This window comes from Rattus norvegicus, chromosome 15 (assembly GCF_021556685.1).
Source record: "Rattus norvegicus strain SHRSP/BbbUtx chromosome 15, alternate assembly SHRSP_T2T, whole genome shotgun sequence".
Classification (NCBI taxonomy): Eukaryota; Metazoa; Chordata; class Mammalia; order Rodentia; family Muridae; genus Rattus; species Rattus norvegicus.
The window spans coordinates 24,449,053-24,465,794 of NC_141548.1; the positions used below are offsets into that span (position 1 = coordinate 24,449,053).

General features: G+C 45.2%; 1 protein-coding gene across 3 annotated transcripts in view; it reads right to left on the bottom strand.

The window, feature by feature from the left end:
* Nucleotides 1-2,202: 2,202 nt before the first annotated feature.
* Nucleotides 2,203-16,742, bottom strand: part of Wdhd1 (WD repeat and HMG-box DNA binding protein 1) — a 45,348-nt gene continuing 30,808 nt past the window's right edge. Inside the window, 2 exon segments of one of the 3 annotated variants that reach the window (NM_001431412.1) lie at nucleotides 2,203-3,772; nucleotides 16,492-16,630. In NM_001431412.1, the coding sequence (NP_001418341.1) occupies nucleotides 3,737-3,772; nucleotides 16,492-16,630 (175 nt within the window). In that variant the 3' untranslated portion in view covers nucleotides 2,203-3,736. 3 annotated transcript variants of the gene reach the window in all.

Sequence of the window (16,742 nt, forward strand, 5' to 3'; positions counted from 1 at the left end):
GTTCAAAAGACCTAGACCTAGGCCTTCCTCTCTCTCTCTCCCTCTCACATGTTCCTAGCCAGTTTCCCCTCAATTCCCCTTTTTTGACTCTTAGCTACACTCTCCAAATCTTATTTTGGATTTAATTTGCTCTAGATCAGTAGCAACTAGCCCCCAACTCTGCCCATCCCCCAGCCCCATGTTGGGCACCAGTTGTAGGGTTATGGGGTTCCACTTCCACTTCCACTCCACCACAGTGCTCCACTGCTCGGGGAGGCAGATGTATGTGCATGGTGTGTATGTGTGGCGTTTGTGCATGTGCATGGTGCATGCATGCGTGTGCGCGTTCTTGTGTGTGTGTTTGCATGGTGTGTGTGGGATGTGTGGGGTGTGTGTGTGTACATGGTATGTAGGGTGTGTGGGGTGTGTGTGTGTGTGCATGGTATGTGTGTACATGATATATGTGCATGGTGTGTATGGGGTGTGCATGTGTGGTGTCTGTGTGTGTGTGTGTGTGTGTGTGTGTGTGTGTGTGTGTATTTTGGGTATGTTGCGTGGTAACATGTGTGTGTCATATATGTCAGAAGCCTAAACTATCTCAGGTGGTTGGAGGCCCCTTAACAACCATTTGTCTTTATTTTTGCACGTGACCTAAGAGTCTCAAAGCGAATAGGTGGGCTTCTCGGAATGTTTCATTAACTTTTCAGAGACCTCTAGCCTCCACAAGCTGACACTATAAATACAGCAATATGTATGGCTTGTAGACGAGATGTTTCCACCTTGCTGTAACACACTGTCTGATGCTTTTACCAAGGTAGTTGGAAAATCTGTTGGTCTCATTCCATTGAACAGTTGAAGTAACCTCTTCAGGTGGGACACGTCAGTCAGCACAAACCTGAACCGTGTTCCTCCACTGTCCTCCATATTTAGTTCAAAACAAATTGTTAACTAACTGATTGGTTTCTATTTAGTTTTTGAGACAGGACTTCTCGGTGTAGCTCTGGCTGGTCTGGAACTCACTCTGTAGAACAGGCTGGCCTCAAACTCAGAGATCCACCTGCCTCTGTGTCCTGAGGGCTTTCCACCCTTTTGGATGTATTCCACCCAAAAATATCCATAGGAGGGGCTAGGAAGGCAAAGTTTGGAGCAGAGACTGAAGGAACGGCCATTCAGAGCCTGCCTCACATGGGGCCCCATACATATATAGCCACCAAACTAGATAAGATGGATGAAACAAAGAAGTGCAGGCTGACAGGAACCAGATATAGATCTCTCCTGAGAGACACAGTCAAAACATGTCAAATACAGAGGCGAATTCCAGCAGCAAACCACTGAACTGAGATCGGGACCCCCGTTGGAGGAATCAGAGAAAGGACTGGAAGAGCTTGAAGGGGCTCGAGACCCCATATGAACAACAATGCCAAGCAACCAGAGCTTCCAGGGACTAAGCCACTACCCAAAGACTATACATGGACTGACCCTGGGCTCCAACTTCATACGTAGCAGTGAATAGCCTTGTTGGGGCACCAGTGGAAGGGGAAGCCCTTGGTTCTGCCCAGGTTGGACCCACAGTGTAGGAATTGTTGTGGGGGGGCAGTAATGGGAGTGGATGGGAGGGGAACACCCACATAGAAGGGGAGGGGGAGGGGCTGGGGGGCTGATGGACAGGAATCGGGGAAAGGGAATAACATTCGAAATGTAAACAAGAAATACCCAATTTAATGAAAATGGAAGAAAAAAAATGTCTTCCACCAAGGCTGCTACCCCTCCACCCAAAAGAAACCAGTTATTTCATGTTGATATTCACTGTTGAAATATCCATAGTTTATTTACCTTAGCAGACAGATGGCTCAGCGGTTAGGAGCACACACTGCTGCTCGTTCAGAAGACAAAAATTCGATACCCAGCATCCACATCGGGCGACTCACAACTGTGTGCTACACCAGTTCTAGAGCACCCAACGCAAAGCCTCTGGCCTCTGCTTGTGCGTGTTTTATTTAAAACATAAAATAAACCCTAAAGAAAAAAGAGCATGGAAAAGGGGAAGGGTTTACATTTTCATCGCTGCTGCCAAGGCCCATTGCAGAGCGAGCGAGCAGCCTGCTGGGCTCGTTCTCCACTGGGCGGGTACTGTGATCATGTATTGTTCTGGGGACAGTGTTTCCCAGGGGTCTTAGCGACTGTTCTATTTATTTCTGTGGAGAGACATCATGACCAAGGCAACTCTTACTTCAAAAAAAAGCATTTAATTGGGTGCTTCCTTACATTTTCAGGGATAAGTTCATGATCATCATGGTTGTTAGCATTCTAAGCTCCACCCCCACAGTTACCTGGCAACAGCCAGGTATGCTCCGCCCCCACAGTTACTTGGCAACAGCCAGGCATGCCTGACACTATAAAAGATACTGCTTGCCCCCTCCTCACTCTCTTGCTGCTCTTTTGCTCTCTCTTGCTCTTACCCTTTTCCCCCTTTGTACCCTCTCTCCCCATTCTCTCCCCCACTTCTCTCCATATGATCATGGCCGGCCTCTAACTCTACGTCTCTTCTTCTTCTTCTTCTTCTTCTTCTTCTTCTTCTTCTTCTTCTTCTTCTTCTTCTTCTTCTTCTTCTTCTTCTTCTTCTTCTTCTTCTTCTTCTTCTTCTTCTTTTCTTCTTCTCCTTCTCCTTCTCCTTCTCCTTCTCCTTCTCCTCCTTCTTCTTCTTCTTCTCCTCCTCCTCCTCCTCCTCCTCCTTCTCTCTCTCTCTCTCTCTCTCTCTCTCTCTCTCTCTCCCCTTCCCTCTTTCTCCCGCTGCCCCTACTGCCCTCTTAACTGCCCTCCCCATGCCCTGAATAAATGCTCTTCTCTACTATACCCTCAGGGGGAAGGAGTGCCTCCTCGTGGGTGCACAGAGGCACCCCTTTTCCTCATACCTCATCACACCTTCATAGAACACAATCCCGTCTCTCTTTTTCTTTTTATAAACACAACAGTGGTGAGAAGCAGACAGCCAAGGTGCTGGAACTTTACATCCTAATCCCCAGGCACAGGACAGAGATGGGGAGGTCGAGGGGGAGGAGAGAAGAAAAGGGGGGGAAGGGGAGGGGAAAGGGGAGGAGGAAAGGAAGAGGGAAAGGGAGGAGGAGAGAGGGAGAGAGAGAGAGCCTGGTATGGGCTTTTGAAACCTCAAAGCTCACTCCACAGAGATATTCTTTCTCCAACAAGAATACATCTACTCCAACAAGGACACATCTCCTAATCTATCCCAAAATGTCCTACTGTCAACTAAGTCTTCAAACACGAGCCTATTGCTCTGTTCTCTTTAAACCACCATGCCAGGTGAACTGTTGGTCATCATTGAAGGAGGTCAGGGCAGGAACCCAAGCAGGGCAGGAACCTGAAGGCAGGAGCTGGTGCAGACGCCCTAGATCAGTGCTGCTTGGTGGCTTGCTCTGCCTGCTTTCTTATAGAACCCAGGGCGATCGGTCACAAAGAGCTGGGCCCTCCCCCACTGATCACCCTTTAAGGAAATGCCCTACAGGCTTGCCTTTGGCTCCGTCTATGAGGCATTTCTCAATTGAAGATCCCTCCTCTCATTCATTCCAGAGCTTGTGTCAAATTGACATAAACCTAACCGGTGTAAGATCCTTTGATCAAATCCTCATGATTTTTCCAAATCCTCAGTTCAAACGGCATTCGGCACCCGGTTCACCTCATCTTGCTCCCGGAACCCAGGAGTGTTGGAATGCGCGCCTCTGGTTCTCCGTAGTAAATCCGCTTATCTTCTCCAGTACAAAAGCCTTCTTTCCATCTGCTGTCAAAAGACAAAGGCAAGGCGATTTGCAGATAGTCTAGGTTTTTTAAAAAAACTAAGATCGGGTAACTCTGAACCTGATTTCTACCGAACAGACTGGCCGCAGCTTCGTTGCGTCTTGTGTGGACGGTGTGGGGGGATGGGTTTTCAGACCCCACATTAGAGCCGGGAGACAGTGGCCAGTGGGCCAGTGTCAGCTGCAAGGAGTCAGAAACGCAGGCTGTCGTGTCCCACCCTAGACTGTCTCAGTCAGAATCTGCATTTTTCACAGCAACCTTGGGGTTGTTGTTGTTGTTTGTCTTTCTAAGTATTGAATTCTACACGTGGATATCTTCCCACTCCTCCTCCCCTGTTTACACTTCATTATTAATTCTGTGGGCTTATTTTTCCATTTTTATTGCTTAGTGGGGGGTCTCTAAGAAGGCCAAAGGAAAAGTTACTCTTAGGCAGCGACTCAGGAAGTGATTCGTTGGTTTTCAGAGTCTTTCAAACAAATTTTTTTCTTTGTTCAGTTTGGGGGGTTTTATTTTGTTTTGTTTTGAGACAGGATTTCCTATATAACAGCACCAGCTATCCTGGAACCTGCTTTCTAGATCAGGCTGGCCTCAAACTCACAGAGATCCTCCTACCTCTGCCTCCCTAGCTCTGGGATTAAAGGTGTGGGTCACCACATCCAGTCAGAGTCATGGCTTAGACACTGGAGCGACCAACAATTCTTAGGGTTTTTGGTTGGCTGGTTGGTTGGTTGGTTGGTTTTTTGAGACAAGGTCTCTCTGTGTAGACCAGGTTGGTCTCATACTCAGAGATCTGCCTGCCTCTGCCTGCAATTAAAGGCGTGTGCCACCATGCCTAGTCCCAACTCTTAGGTTTTGTCCGCTTGTTTCTTTATGTTTGCTGTGATGTGTCAAACCATGACAGATGTTTCTGAAGCTAATGGAAGAGACCCTCACACCAGCGTCTCTAGCCTTTGCTTCATTGCTTAGCTTCTGGAAAGGGCAGCCACGCTGCTGCCCCTGAGATGGAGGGCCACCATCTTGCCAGAAACCCTGCCCTAGCAATGCAAATGAGAAGTTCCAGCAAGGCAGGAGACCAAACCACATTTCTCTGTTGTTCTTGGCCAGTTCTATTTTTAGAAAGCATTGCAGCTTCGCTGTGCATTTGTCCCCGCCAGTCATCCAGGTATTTATGGGAATTAATGTCAACGTTATAAAAGTTTCACAGACGGGTGAACCAAAGCGGATGGGAAGCTGAACTGGTTCTGATCTTTTCAATACTCGAGAGCCCTGGCTTCTCTCTCACTGGAAATAAATGTTTTCGATAAGATGCTATCCCGGGTAATTTCTTTTTTTTCTGCTAAAAACTGGCTATCCACTAAAAGCCAGTGGTTCTCATGGATGTGCACTGGAATCACCAGAAGCTGCCTCCCTCCTACAGAGAGCCGATCCCATTGGTGGGAGTCCCCAAGGCTGAGTATTAACTATATAGACATCCAAAGCCTGGATGTGGTGTCGTAAGCATAGCTTGGGCATTCGGTCTGTTGTAAAGTCTGTTGAGCTCGGCAAATTTGTCCACAGTCATTCTAGACTGTTGTCGTGTCTCCACTCTGTGACTCAAATGACCACTATAACTGAGGGTACCAAAATCCAGATACAGTAAAGAAAGAGAAATCAAAAGGAACTTCCTTTTAAGTCGGCAAAGTGGCTCAGGGGGTAAAATTGCTCGCTGCCAAGCTGGATGGCACGAGTTTGATCTCTGGAAGGAACCCATATCGTGAAAAGGTGAAAACCAACTCCTGAAAGTTATCCTCTCACCTAAGCACATGTCCCATGACACATACAACCACACACACACACACACACACACACGCACAGACACACACACACACATACACAGACACAGACACACACACACCATGAGAATGAGTGAATGTAGGAGCTAGAAACATGGCTCAGCAGTTAAAAGTACTTGTTGCTTTTGTAGAGGACCAGGATTCAATTCTCAGCACTACAAGGTTTCTCACAACCATTTCAAGGCCCTTTTCTGACATGCAAGTGGTGCACATACAAACATGTAGGCAAAACTATATATATAATCTTAGCACAGTATCAAAACTAGAAGAGCAATGGTGAACTTACATTTTACCGGTGTGGGTTCATTGGTGTCCACGTATGTGCGTGAGAGTGCAGTTCTGTATGTGCAACCTCTTGAAACCACCCTTAAAACAAGATGCCCGGGGGGTTGGGGATTTAGCTCAGTGGTAGAGCACTTGCCTAGCAAGCGCAAGGCCTTGGGTTCGGTCCCCAGCTCTGAAAAAAAAAAAAAAAAAAAAAAAGGAAAACAAGATGCCCAATTCCAGTATTGCTATGGTTTGAAAGGCGACGTTTCCTACAGGCTTGCATGTGGAGTGTACGGTCCCCAGCTGATGTGATATTTTTTAAGTGCCTTTTTAGATTTATTTATAGGTATGACTGTTTTGCCTGCATGCATGTATATGCATCACATTCGAGCCTTGTGTCCCCTGGAGATCAGAAGCGGTGTCCCTCCTCTGGAACTGAAGTCACAGATGGTTGTGAACCATCATATGGGTGTAGGGAATCCAGCAAGGGTCCAGTCATTTTCCTATATTTCTGAGCCATCTCTTCAGCCTCTATTCTGTGATTTTTTTTTTAGAAGAGGTAGAGTCCTGGCAGAAGACAGGAGCTACTTAGGGACTTGAGAAACCAGCCCTGGTTTTATGGGGTGCTGAGGAGCAAACCCAGGGCTTTGTGAGTGCTAGGCACGCACTCCACCGACATCCCCAGCTGTCTGGAAATAGGTTCTCCTCTGGCCCAATCTGGTTTCAAACTGGCAGTGTAGAAATGGCTGGCCTACCCAGACCTGCCACTCTTCCTGTGTCTACCTCCCAAGTGCTGGTATATGAGTGCTTCCCACAATGCATGGCTCTATCCTAGTTTTAAAACCTGCCAGACTGCACTGTGGGGTGATGACGGTGTCTCACTCCTGCCAGCAATACGTGCACAATCGGTTGGTCCACATCTTCAGTAGTAGTTGCTGTAACCACCACGTCTCATCTTGGCTCCTCTGGCAGACATGGAGTGATACCTCACTGTGATTTTAACGTGCATCCTGAAACGGTAAATGCTACTGAACTTTTTCTCACTGGTCTGTGTATGTTGGTAATTGGACTGTGTATTTATGGGTTTTATTTTCCAATGCAGGGTTTGAAGTTTCTTTATACGTCTAAGTACACCCAGCTACAACTTTTTATCAGCTGCTATAACATGTGTACAGGGAAATGTCATAAAGTCCTTATCTTGCTATGCCACATTAACATCCTCCCTCTAGAAAACTATCAATTGTAAGCCATCTGCCTTGCGAGAAACACTCTTCGAAGGTGACCATTTACAACGGTAGGCAAACATTTTTGTTTGCTTGGTCGGCTTTGGTTTTTGAAGACAGGGCTTCTCTACATAGCCCTGCCTGTCCTAGAACTCACTTCATAGACCATGCTGGCCTTGAACTCACGGAGATCCACCCACCTCTTTCTCCTGAGTGCTGGGATTACACTAACGCCTGGTAGTAGGCAATCTTTTTTTGCCATTGATCTGCTTCGTACTATTCTCCAAGAATATACGTGTATATTCTTTTATTAAAAGTTTTATTGTGGGCTGGAGAGATGGCCCAGCGGTTAACAGCACCTGACTACTCTTCCAGAGGTCCTGAGTTCAATTCCCAGCAACCACATGGTGGCTCACAACCATCTGTAAAGAGATCCGATGCCCTCTTCTGGTGTGTCTGAAGACAGCTACAGTGTACTCATATATAATAAATGAATAAATCTTTAAAAAAAAAGTTTTATTGTATGTGTATTGTGAGTGCCTACATGTATGTCTGTGTACTATGTACATGGCTGCTACTGTTGGAAGCATGGATCCCCTGCAGTTGGAGTTACAGACAGTTGCCAGCTGCCTGATCTATGTGCCTGGGACCTAACCCAGGTCCTCTGCAGGAGCGGTAAGTGCTTTCAACCACTGAGCCATCTCTCCAGAACCTACATATGTATTTTTCAAAAAAGAAAAAACCTTGTGCTATGGTACATCTTTTTTATATGTTTATTCGCCATCCGCATGTCCCAGTCGATGTCTCAGCACATCTGTAGAGAGCGAGAGAAGTTCTGTGTGGATGTGTGCCGTTGGCATAGACCAGCCACATCAAGGACCAACCCTCAGCCCCTTGGGAGTAGCAAAGCCTTCCCCAGGTGAGGCTCAGAGGGATGGCAAATCCTGATCTGAATGCAAGCGTTGATAGTGTGTGCAGAAAGTATCCACTCCCTCCCCACTCCCGTGCAGCTTCCCCTCCCCACACCATCCATACTTACAGTCTATACTGCTGTTTCCCTGAAGAGACTGCCCTGACAGAGATTGGTCAAACCCGCCTCCTTGTTCAGCAATAACCCTGCTGCCCTGTTCAACTGTTCATAATAAACACCGAGCTTCCAGAGTGGTGCAGCTTCCCCATCAGAACACAGCCACCCACTGGATCCAGCTTTTTCTGCATCCCTGTGTCTGTCCTTTCTTTATCCCCTCCCCACTCTCAGGGCATTCCCCAGAGTCCTGGAAGTACAAGGCACACATCCTTTGGTCGTTTTCTAATTGTAAAGAGAACGTTTCCCAACTACTGTAAACAGATTCTGCCTTTCTGCCACTTTCAATATATGACATATAGAAGATCTAAATTCACTCAGGCAAGAAGGCTTGTTTAGCATACAACCACGAAAAACCTCTACCTCTGAAATAACTTACTTCATGCACTGAGAGGTTGGAAGTGATAACATCTTTAAGTGTAAGAGAGGAGCAGGGATGAGTCTCTTGCAAAGGAAGAATTGGTTCTGAAGGGTCTGAAATCCTGAGTCTACAGGGGCAGGTCTTCCGGTAGAGTAGGTTTGAAATAGTAGCCATGACTTGTAATTCCCTCTTCCCCAGTGACCTAACCAGCCCCATCCTATTTTCTAGACTATTCTCCCTTACTTACTATGGTCTCTTAATTATTGAATTTAATTACGCTCCCTGAAGTACTTTCCCAGCAGACTGCCGTTGACCAGCGCCTGTAGCCTTTACAAGTTGATACATAAATTGAGCGTCACCAGGCATTTTCAATCTACACTGCAGACAATGATTCCCCTTTCATTCATAGAGCATTATTTGTATTTGTCCCTTTCTCTTTGTGTCAGAGATCTTTCTAAACGATTGTTTTCCCTGACTGTTCTACACTGCTGTTTACTTCCCATCAAGTCCCTTTCAGTGTATGTAGAACATCATCTCAGAAAAAGGAGACATTGGACCTTCTGCCTTTCATGGCACAAAGACACAATTTGAATTCTAGGTGTGCGTCCTTTTAAAATGGTTAGCTATTTTATTTTTTTGTCATTTCCTATATGGAACATGAATTTATACTACACAACATGTGAGAGCCAGTTATAGTTATTAATTCCTAACTATAGGATCATATACCTAAGAATAGATTCCCCGAATCAAAGTTGCCCGCAAAGTTCGTATGGGGGATGGGGAGTGCGGACGTCTGAATATGCTTGGCCCATGGGAAGTGTGGCCTCTTTGGAATAGGTGTGGCCTTGTTGGAGGAAGTGCGTCACTGTGGGGGCAGGCTTTGAGGTCCCATGCTCAGGCTCTGCCCAGTGCAGAGAACCTTCTCCTGGCTGCCTTCGGAAGACAGCCCTTTCCTGGCAGCCTTTGGATCAAGATGCAGAACTCTCAGCTCCTCCAGCATCATGTCTGCCTGAGTGCTGCCGTGCCTCCTGGCACGATGATAATGGATTTGAACCTCTGAAACTGTAAGCCATCTCCAATTAAATCCCATGGTGTTGAGATTAGAGGCTCCCTACAGATGGCTGTTGGGTGTTTCCCGTTCACTGTACTTATTCCATGAGGCCATGTAAACTGTAGTTCTCTCAGCTGGGGTCCTGTCCTCCAGATGTGAGCAGGCCAACTCTTGGTCACCTGTACGAGATCCGCACAAGATTGGGCGCACTAACATTCCATCAATAATGAAGGAATTCCCTGCTCCTGCAGTAGAGCAGGGTCTCATTACTCAGCATCAGAGCCCCTACCAAGGTATGTGTCTTGGTTAGTTTCTTGTCAACTTGACAGTCATTAGGGTCACCTAGAAGGACTCTCAATTGAGGAAATACCTTTCAGGTTAGCCTGTAAGCAAGTCTGTGGGATATTTTCTAAATGATTGATATGGAAGAGACCAAAACATTATGGCCAGTACCACTCTTGGGCAGATAGTCCTGGGTAGCATGAGCAAGCTAAGCAAGTTATGGGGAGCGAGCCAGTAAGTTGTATGGTCTCTGTTACAGTTCCTGCCTCCAGGTTCCTGTCTTAAGTCTCCTCACTGCCTTCCCTTTATAACTATAAGGTATAAAACCAAATAAGCCCTTTGCTTCCCAAGTTTTTAATGCTTTTGGTCATGATTTTTATCCCAGCCATAGAAACCAAACTAGAGATTGCTCTTCAGTGCTGTGGCTGTCCCTGAGTTGGGCAAGCCCTTATTCATACTATTAATAACCCCAACTATATTAATTGGTTCACCAGGTCAGACATGAGTGGATCATTTCTTTGGTCTGTCACTGTGTCCTTTCTGGGGTGAAAAGGCATCCCCCTTTGAAAGTCACACAACAATGGCAGCTTGTTTCCCAAAGATGCATACATACACCAGTGTGCCCAACCCCCCATGCTTCCTCCTGTATAATCTTCTGTGTGAAGCAAAGGGCTAAGTGCTCTCCCCCTGAACACGATTCGGCTGTAACGATTTGCTTCTAAGTCACCCTGCTGAGTTCTGAGGCTACAAAAAGGGGTTCAGCGGCTAGTTCCAACTTGGGGTGCTTGTCCTTCCCCTGAGCATGGTTGCTGTGAGGAAGTTCAAGTTAACCCATGGAGATCATAAGCAGACAAGATTGATAGAATCTAGCATCATTTGTCATGTTTCTAATGGAGTGAACCTTCATTAAGTCCAACTCCTGATGATGTCAAGAACCGCAGATTAACTGCTGCTGGTTAGATCCAAATTGCAGACTGGCAAACACAATTCACGTTTACTGTTTTAAAAGCCCTCCATATTGGGATAGTTTGCTTTTCAGTCACAGTAATGGAGTACATGAGCTTGGCAAACGCCTCCAGGACAGACAGACAGCTTCAACTTTTTGCTCTGTCTACACAGCCATTTGTGGCTAAAAATTCCTTCCTAACTTTACTACACGTGGACGTTTTAGAAATGTTACCAAGCACTGCCAGTGTGTAAGGTTAGCATATCTAATCTACCCTGCAGGAAACGAAGCCATTTCATTTAAAAACAAACAAAATCTCTCAAGCCTCTTGCTGACAAGATGCTCCAACCTGGAAAGGTGCTTGTCACCAAGTCGGACGGACTGAAGTCTGTCCCTGGGACATATGATCTAAAGGCCCACTCAAGCTGTCCTCTGGTTCTCACATGTGTGCACACATTAAATGAAACAGATGCAGTGAAAAGGTGAAAAGTAAAGTCCTACCTGGACAGCAAACCCAGAAACACTGGGAACGGACGGGTTCGTTTGTTTCTTCCCTGTCTCCTCCGTTCTTAGCAGTGGTCAGTTCTAACACCAAGGTTACTGTAAGGTGGTGAGTTTACGTTATAGTTCACATAAGTTTACTGAGTGGTCTTTTTTTTTTTTTCCGGAGCTAGGGATCGAACCCAGGGCCTCGCGCTTGCTAGGCAAGCGCTCTACCACTGAGCTAAATCCCCAACCCCTAAATTGATTTTTTTTTTCAGGGTCCAGAAACATAGATCGGTGATTTTTTTTTTAATTTTTATTTATCTAATATATATTATAGATGGTTGTGAGCACCATGTGGTTGCTGGAACTTGAACTCAGGACCTCTGGAAGAGCAATCAGTGCTCTTAACCGCTGAGCCATCTCTCCAGCCCAAGTGGTCTTGACTATAAACAATTACCCACACAATGCTATGCAAGCCAGGATGACTGATGTCATGAGTATTAAAGCTGTAAAATGACCTCATCTGGAGTTTTTGCTCTTGGAGAATGAAATTAAGATATGAAAACCTTATGATATTTAATAAGCCCAAAGTAGACAGTATCATTAATATCAGGATGACGATTCACATATTACTACTTATATTTCAATACTGCTTTGGTATGGTGAAAAAAACTGAAAAAAAAAGCAGGTTAACTCGTAGCAAAAATGTGGTACTTCTTGGTTTTAAATTTCTGATATGTAAGTTAGATCAAAACAATATAAAAATCAATAAAAATGGTAGGTTTTTTTTTTAAAAGAGCTTTTGTACATCCCCAGTGGTACAAGGTTCCTGAGGTTCTGAGATTTAACACTCAAGGGTTATATCCTTCAGTGCATTTTGAGAGTTGAGAAAACAATCACATGTATACGGAAGCCTTCCCAAAATATTGTAACCCCTTACTGCAAGATCTTGACATTGAAAATCGCTCAAATGTATTCAGAATCAGACCTCATGCGGGAGCAAGATGGAATCAGCGATAGCTGTGTGAACAGCTAACCTTTGTATAAGAACCATGAAGCTCTTTCCTCTCATTCTCATCATAACCGTGTGATGGGGATTGGATCTTATGCTCTGATTTAATGGGAATCTGCGTGTCCAAGGGCTGAAGGTCCTTGTCCCCAATTGGTTTTTAATCGATTAATAAAGATGCCAGCAGCCAATGGCTGGGCAAAGGGAGACAGGACAGACCTTTTTAGATTTGTGTGGCTAGAACTGGGAAAAAGGATAGAGGATCACCCATGACTCAGGAGGACGGGACATAAGGGCTGCAGGAGAAAAGGCCAACAAGAATTTGGGTGGGTGGCCACTGACTGACCACTTCCCCGATGGGGCTTGGGGTAGCAGGGGAAGGTTTAGGAGTGCCCTGGTTTTGAACTGGCCAAGGCATTTTAAAATGGCGTGCGTGCGTGTCTCTTCCATTTGAGAATCCAAAGAGTGGCTCAAAACCCACTGGGTGCACAAAGTGGGGTAGCTAAAATTCCCACTACACCTATGGCATTATTAATCATTTTACAGGGGGTGTAAACATGCCCAGGGCTATCCATCTGGCAAGTAGTTAGTGGGTCTTCAAGTCTGGCAGTCTGGCTTTGGAGACTATACTCCAGTGACTGCTGTAGCATCACTCAATACCAGCTCTGCTTTTAGGAAGCAGAACTGTATCTTTCCAACCTTCATCACGGTGGAATAAGAATTATCACTCGGCTCCAATACACCTAAGTTTTCAACTTATTTGGTTCCTTTCAACCTATAAACTACCCCTGGTTGTGAGTCACCTCACCACTATTTGCACCCACATTTTTGCTATGTTTTTGTTTGCATTAGTCTCTGCGTAGACCAGACAAAATGTGGGGCCGAGGAGATGGCTCAGAGGGCGAGGCACTCACCACACAAGCCTAAGGACCTGAATTCACGTCCCTGGAACCCACAGAACACTGAGCACATAGCTCACATCTGCAATCCGAGGCTCCTACAGGGAGACGGGAGGCAGAGACAGTTGCAGAAAACAGGAGTCCCTACCTCAAAGTGCAGGCAAGGACTGATACCTAAGTTTGTCCTCTGACCTTCATATGCATGCTACGGCCTACGAACCCCCCCCCCCCCACACACACATCAAATAGGCAAAATGCACAGCACAAACTGTGGCTTTGTAAGACAGCAGTTGAGACACTTCCCTTTCCTCTAGCTACTGTCTTATCGAGCCTTCAGAGGTTCACCCAGCAACGCTGCTGCTGCTGATAAGGGCATCACCCGTCAGCACGGATGCTCAGTGCTCAGTCGCAATCTCAAAGTAAGGCCTGCAGCCTTTGTCCACCTCACAAGTGATGCGAAGAGGATGGGACACAGAAACATGGTGTTAAAACCATGGCAAGACAAATATGCAAATGAGAAAGTCTTATTTATTCCAAAGACACAGGCTATACAAACATAAAGTAACACATGAAAAATGTCTCCAAACACGTAAAATAACATATCTCATTTACAGACTATTTACACTTTGGGGCCATATTAAAAGCCATGGGCCTGAGGTCAAGTTGACAAGAGTAGTCTGTGACAACTCACTTGGGAAACCGATGACCATGGCACTTCTACAGAACCTAAATGAAGGCAAGAAAGCCCTAGAAGGCACTATAATGTATAGAGGTCTGAAGACTAAAGCATTTAGTGATTTTTAAACATAATGGCTTCCACAGGGACATGATGGTGTCCCTGGTAGTAACCGCAATGATACTTCTGTTCCTGGAAGGCAGAGTAACCCCCAGACAGCTCTTACCTGGTGCTCCTGAGACAGGAGAATGACTACTTTTTGTTCGTTCGGTTTGGTATGGTTTTTTGTGGTAGTAAGGATGGAGTGAGTGCTAGGCAAGCCCTCTAGCACTGAGCTGCAGCCCTGCCCCCACACTGCCTTAAGAAAACAAAGCTGTCTCTAAACACACAGGACATAACATACGGTCCCTAAAGGCTAGAAGTCCAGGATCCATCAGAAGTTTCATTATTTCCCCACACTCCCTTCCTTTATTCCTGCTTAAATGCAAAAGCTGACAATTTCTGATTAGTAGAAAGATCTAATGCCTTTTGCTTTTTAGACAGCTCCAGATTCTCCTTCACTGCCTCTTCCTGCTTCTCCGTCTCACAGATCTCACTGACCCCACGTTTTCGCTTCTTTGCCTCAGCTCCATCGCTGGCAGTTCCTCCCTTGGCCTTGTTAGTCCATTCCTTTGAAAAACAGTGGGGTGGGAGGTGAGGAGATTTTTATGCATGAGGAAGACAAGAATGAGAATGGTCACTTACTTCATGGGTAATGTTCTTTTGTATACAGAACAGTAATTAGTATTTGAGATTTTAAGTTTATTAATAAAGGTTCTAATCGTTAACAAATTTAGATTTCATATTCTTGGGAAATAGTTGCAAAGTAACTATCTGAAGAAATAGATACCCATAATATTTAAGCAACTTTGAAAACTTAATAGCAAATCCCCAAGTAATCATGTTAAAAATACACAATAAATTTGAAAGATATTCTAAGATACACACAAATGGTCATGGGTACATGGAAAGGTTTAGCATCTCTAAACATCAGGGTGCAAATGAGACTCACTAAGGTAATGTGCACGTGGGTATGGTGAGGAACATGTGTAATTCTGGATACTTGGGAGGCTGAGACAGGACTGTCAAGAGTTCAAGCGCAGTTGGCTACTTAATTAGATCCTGCCTCAAAACAGCAACCATATTTACTTGGGGGTGGAAGGGTGAACCAAAGAAGAGTGTATTTTCCTTGGACACCAAGGACACACATGGTGCACATATATACACACAGGCAGATACACATGCATGGACAGGTTGGTTTGTTTTTTTTTTTAATTAAAACACAATCAGCAACTAGGCTTAACACTGTAATCTCAGTACACGGGAGGCGAGGGGGGGAAGTGGGGACAGAGGCAGGAGGATTGCCCAACGTTTGAGGCCAGCCTTCTTTACACAGTGAGTTTCAAGCCAATCAGGGCTACAGGGCAAGGCCCCATCATAGAACACAACAATCCCCAAAGCCATAATCATGGGATGAGAATACAGCAGAAGAATGCTTACCTAGCATTCACAAAGCCCTACTTTCCATACACAGAAATACAGAATTCCCCCAAATTAAAAGACAAAACCCACACAATCACAAATTTGTTAGTCTCTTTCTCTTTTGTAACAAATTCATTCATGAAAATTTATACAGAAACACAAAAAAAGAAAAAAGACTCTCAGTGAGGCTGGACGTGGTTAGCCTAGTTTCTGTCTTCTGGGTCACACAATACCCATTATTCATAAAACCCAGTCCCTCACAGCCAGTGACTGCACTGGGAGGTGCCTACACATGTACAGTGAGGGAATGAAGTCTGAGGTTTAACTGGTACACTGCCCACATTCTGTTCCCTTTCTCCCCAAACATGGCAGACGTTAGCCAGCTCCCCATCCTAATTTTTGTATGAAAGGCTGGACCAAAGCACCAAGGTTTTCCAACCAAAGGAATTATTCTCATGTAAGTAGATAGCATTTTTTTTTTTACTTTTATGGACTTGACAGTAGTAGTTTAAAATATAAATTAAATTCATTTTTCCTTATTAATCCTTCTTTTGCTTTCAGTTCATAACTAAAGCATCTTTTCTTTCTTTTTTTTTTCTTTTTTTTCTTTCGGAGCTGGGGACCGAACCCAGGGCCTTGCGCTTGCTAGGCAAGTGCTCTACCACTGAGCTAAATCCCCAACCCCCTAAAGCATCTTTTTTTTAGGGGCGGGCAGCAGTTCCCTAAGGACACACCGTTACACGAATGGCCTCTAAAACCATCCGTAGGTGCTCAGTGACAACCACACCCGTCAAACTCTTGTCTACTTTGTCAAAACTCATCTACGTCTAATTTCCTCTTCACCAAGACTTTTTTGATGTATTCAATTTTCCAAAGAAAAGGGCATTTCTGTAAGAATTTTTTTTCTTTTCTTTTTTTTTTTTTTTTTGGAGCTGGGGACCGAACCCAGGGCCTTGCACTTGCTAGGCAAGCGCTCTACCACTGAGCTAAATCCCCAACCCCTTGTAAGAACTTTTTAAACCTGGGAGACCTGCCAAGATCTCACCTCAGCAGAACAATCCTTACCTTCCTTTCTTCGGCGGACAGTACTCTAAATCGGATCATCCCCTCTTTTATTATATCTGCTTCATCTGAAATGTCAGGGTTGTCGGACATAATATGACTTCTATTTTCCTCCAGCCACATCTGGAACCCGGTCTTCGGCCTAAAATAAAAATAACATGAAAAATTTATGCCAAATATTACTTAAAGTGTCACGTGACATTTCAAATTAGCAGTTAACCACCAGCTTTCCAATACTTATACAGAGTAAGGGG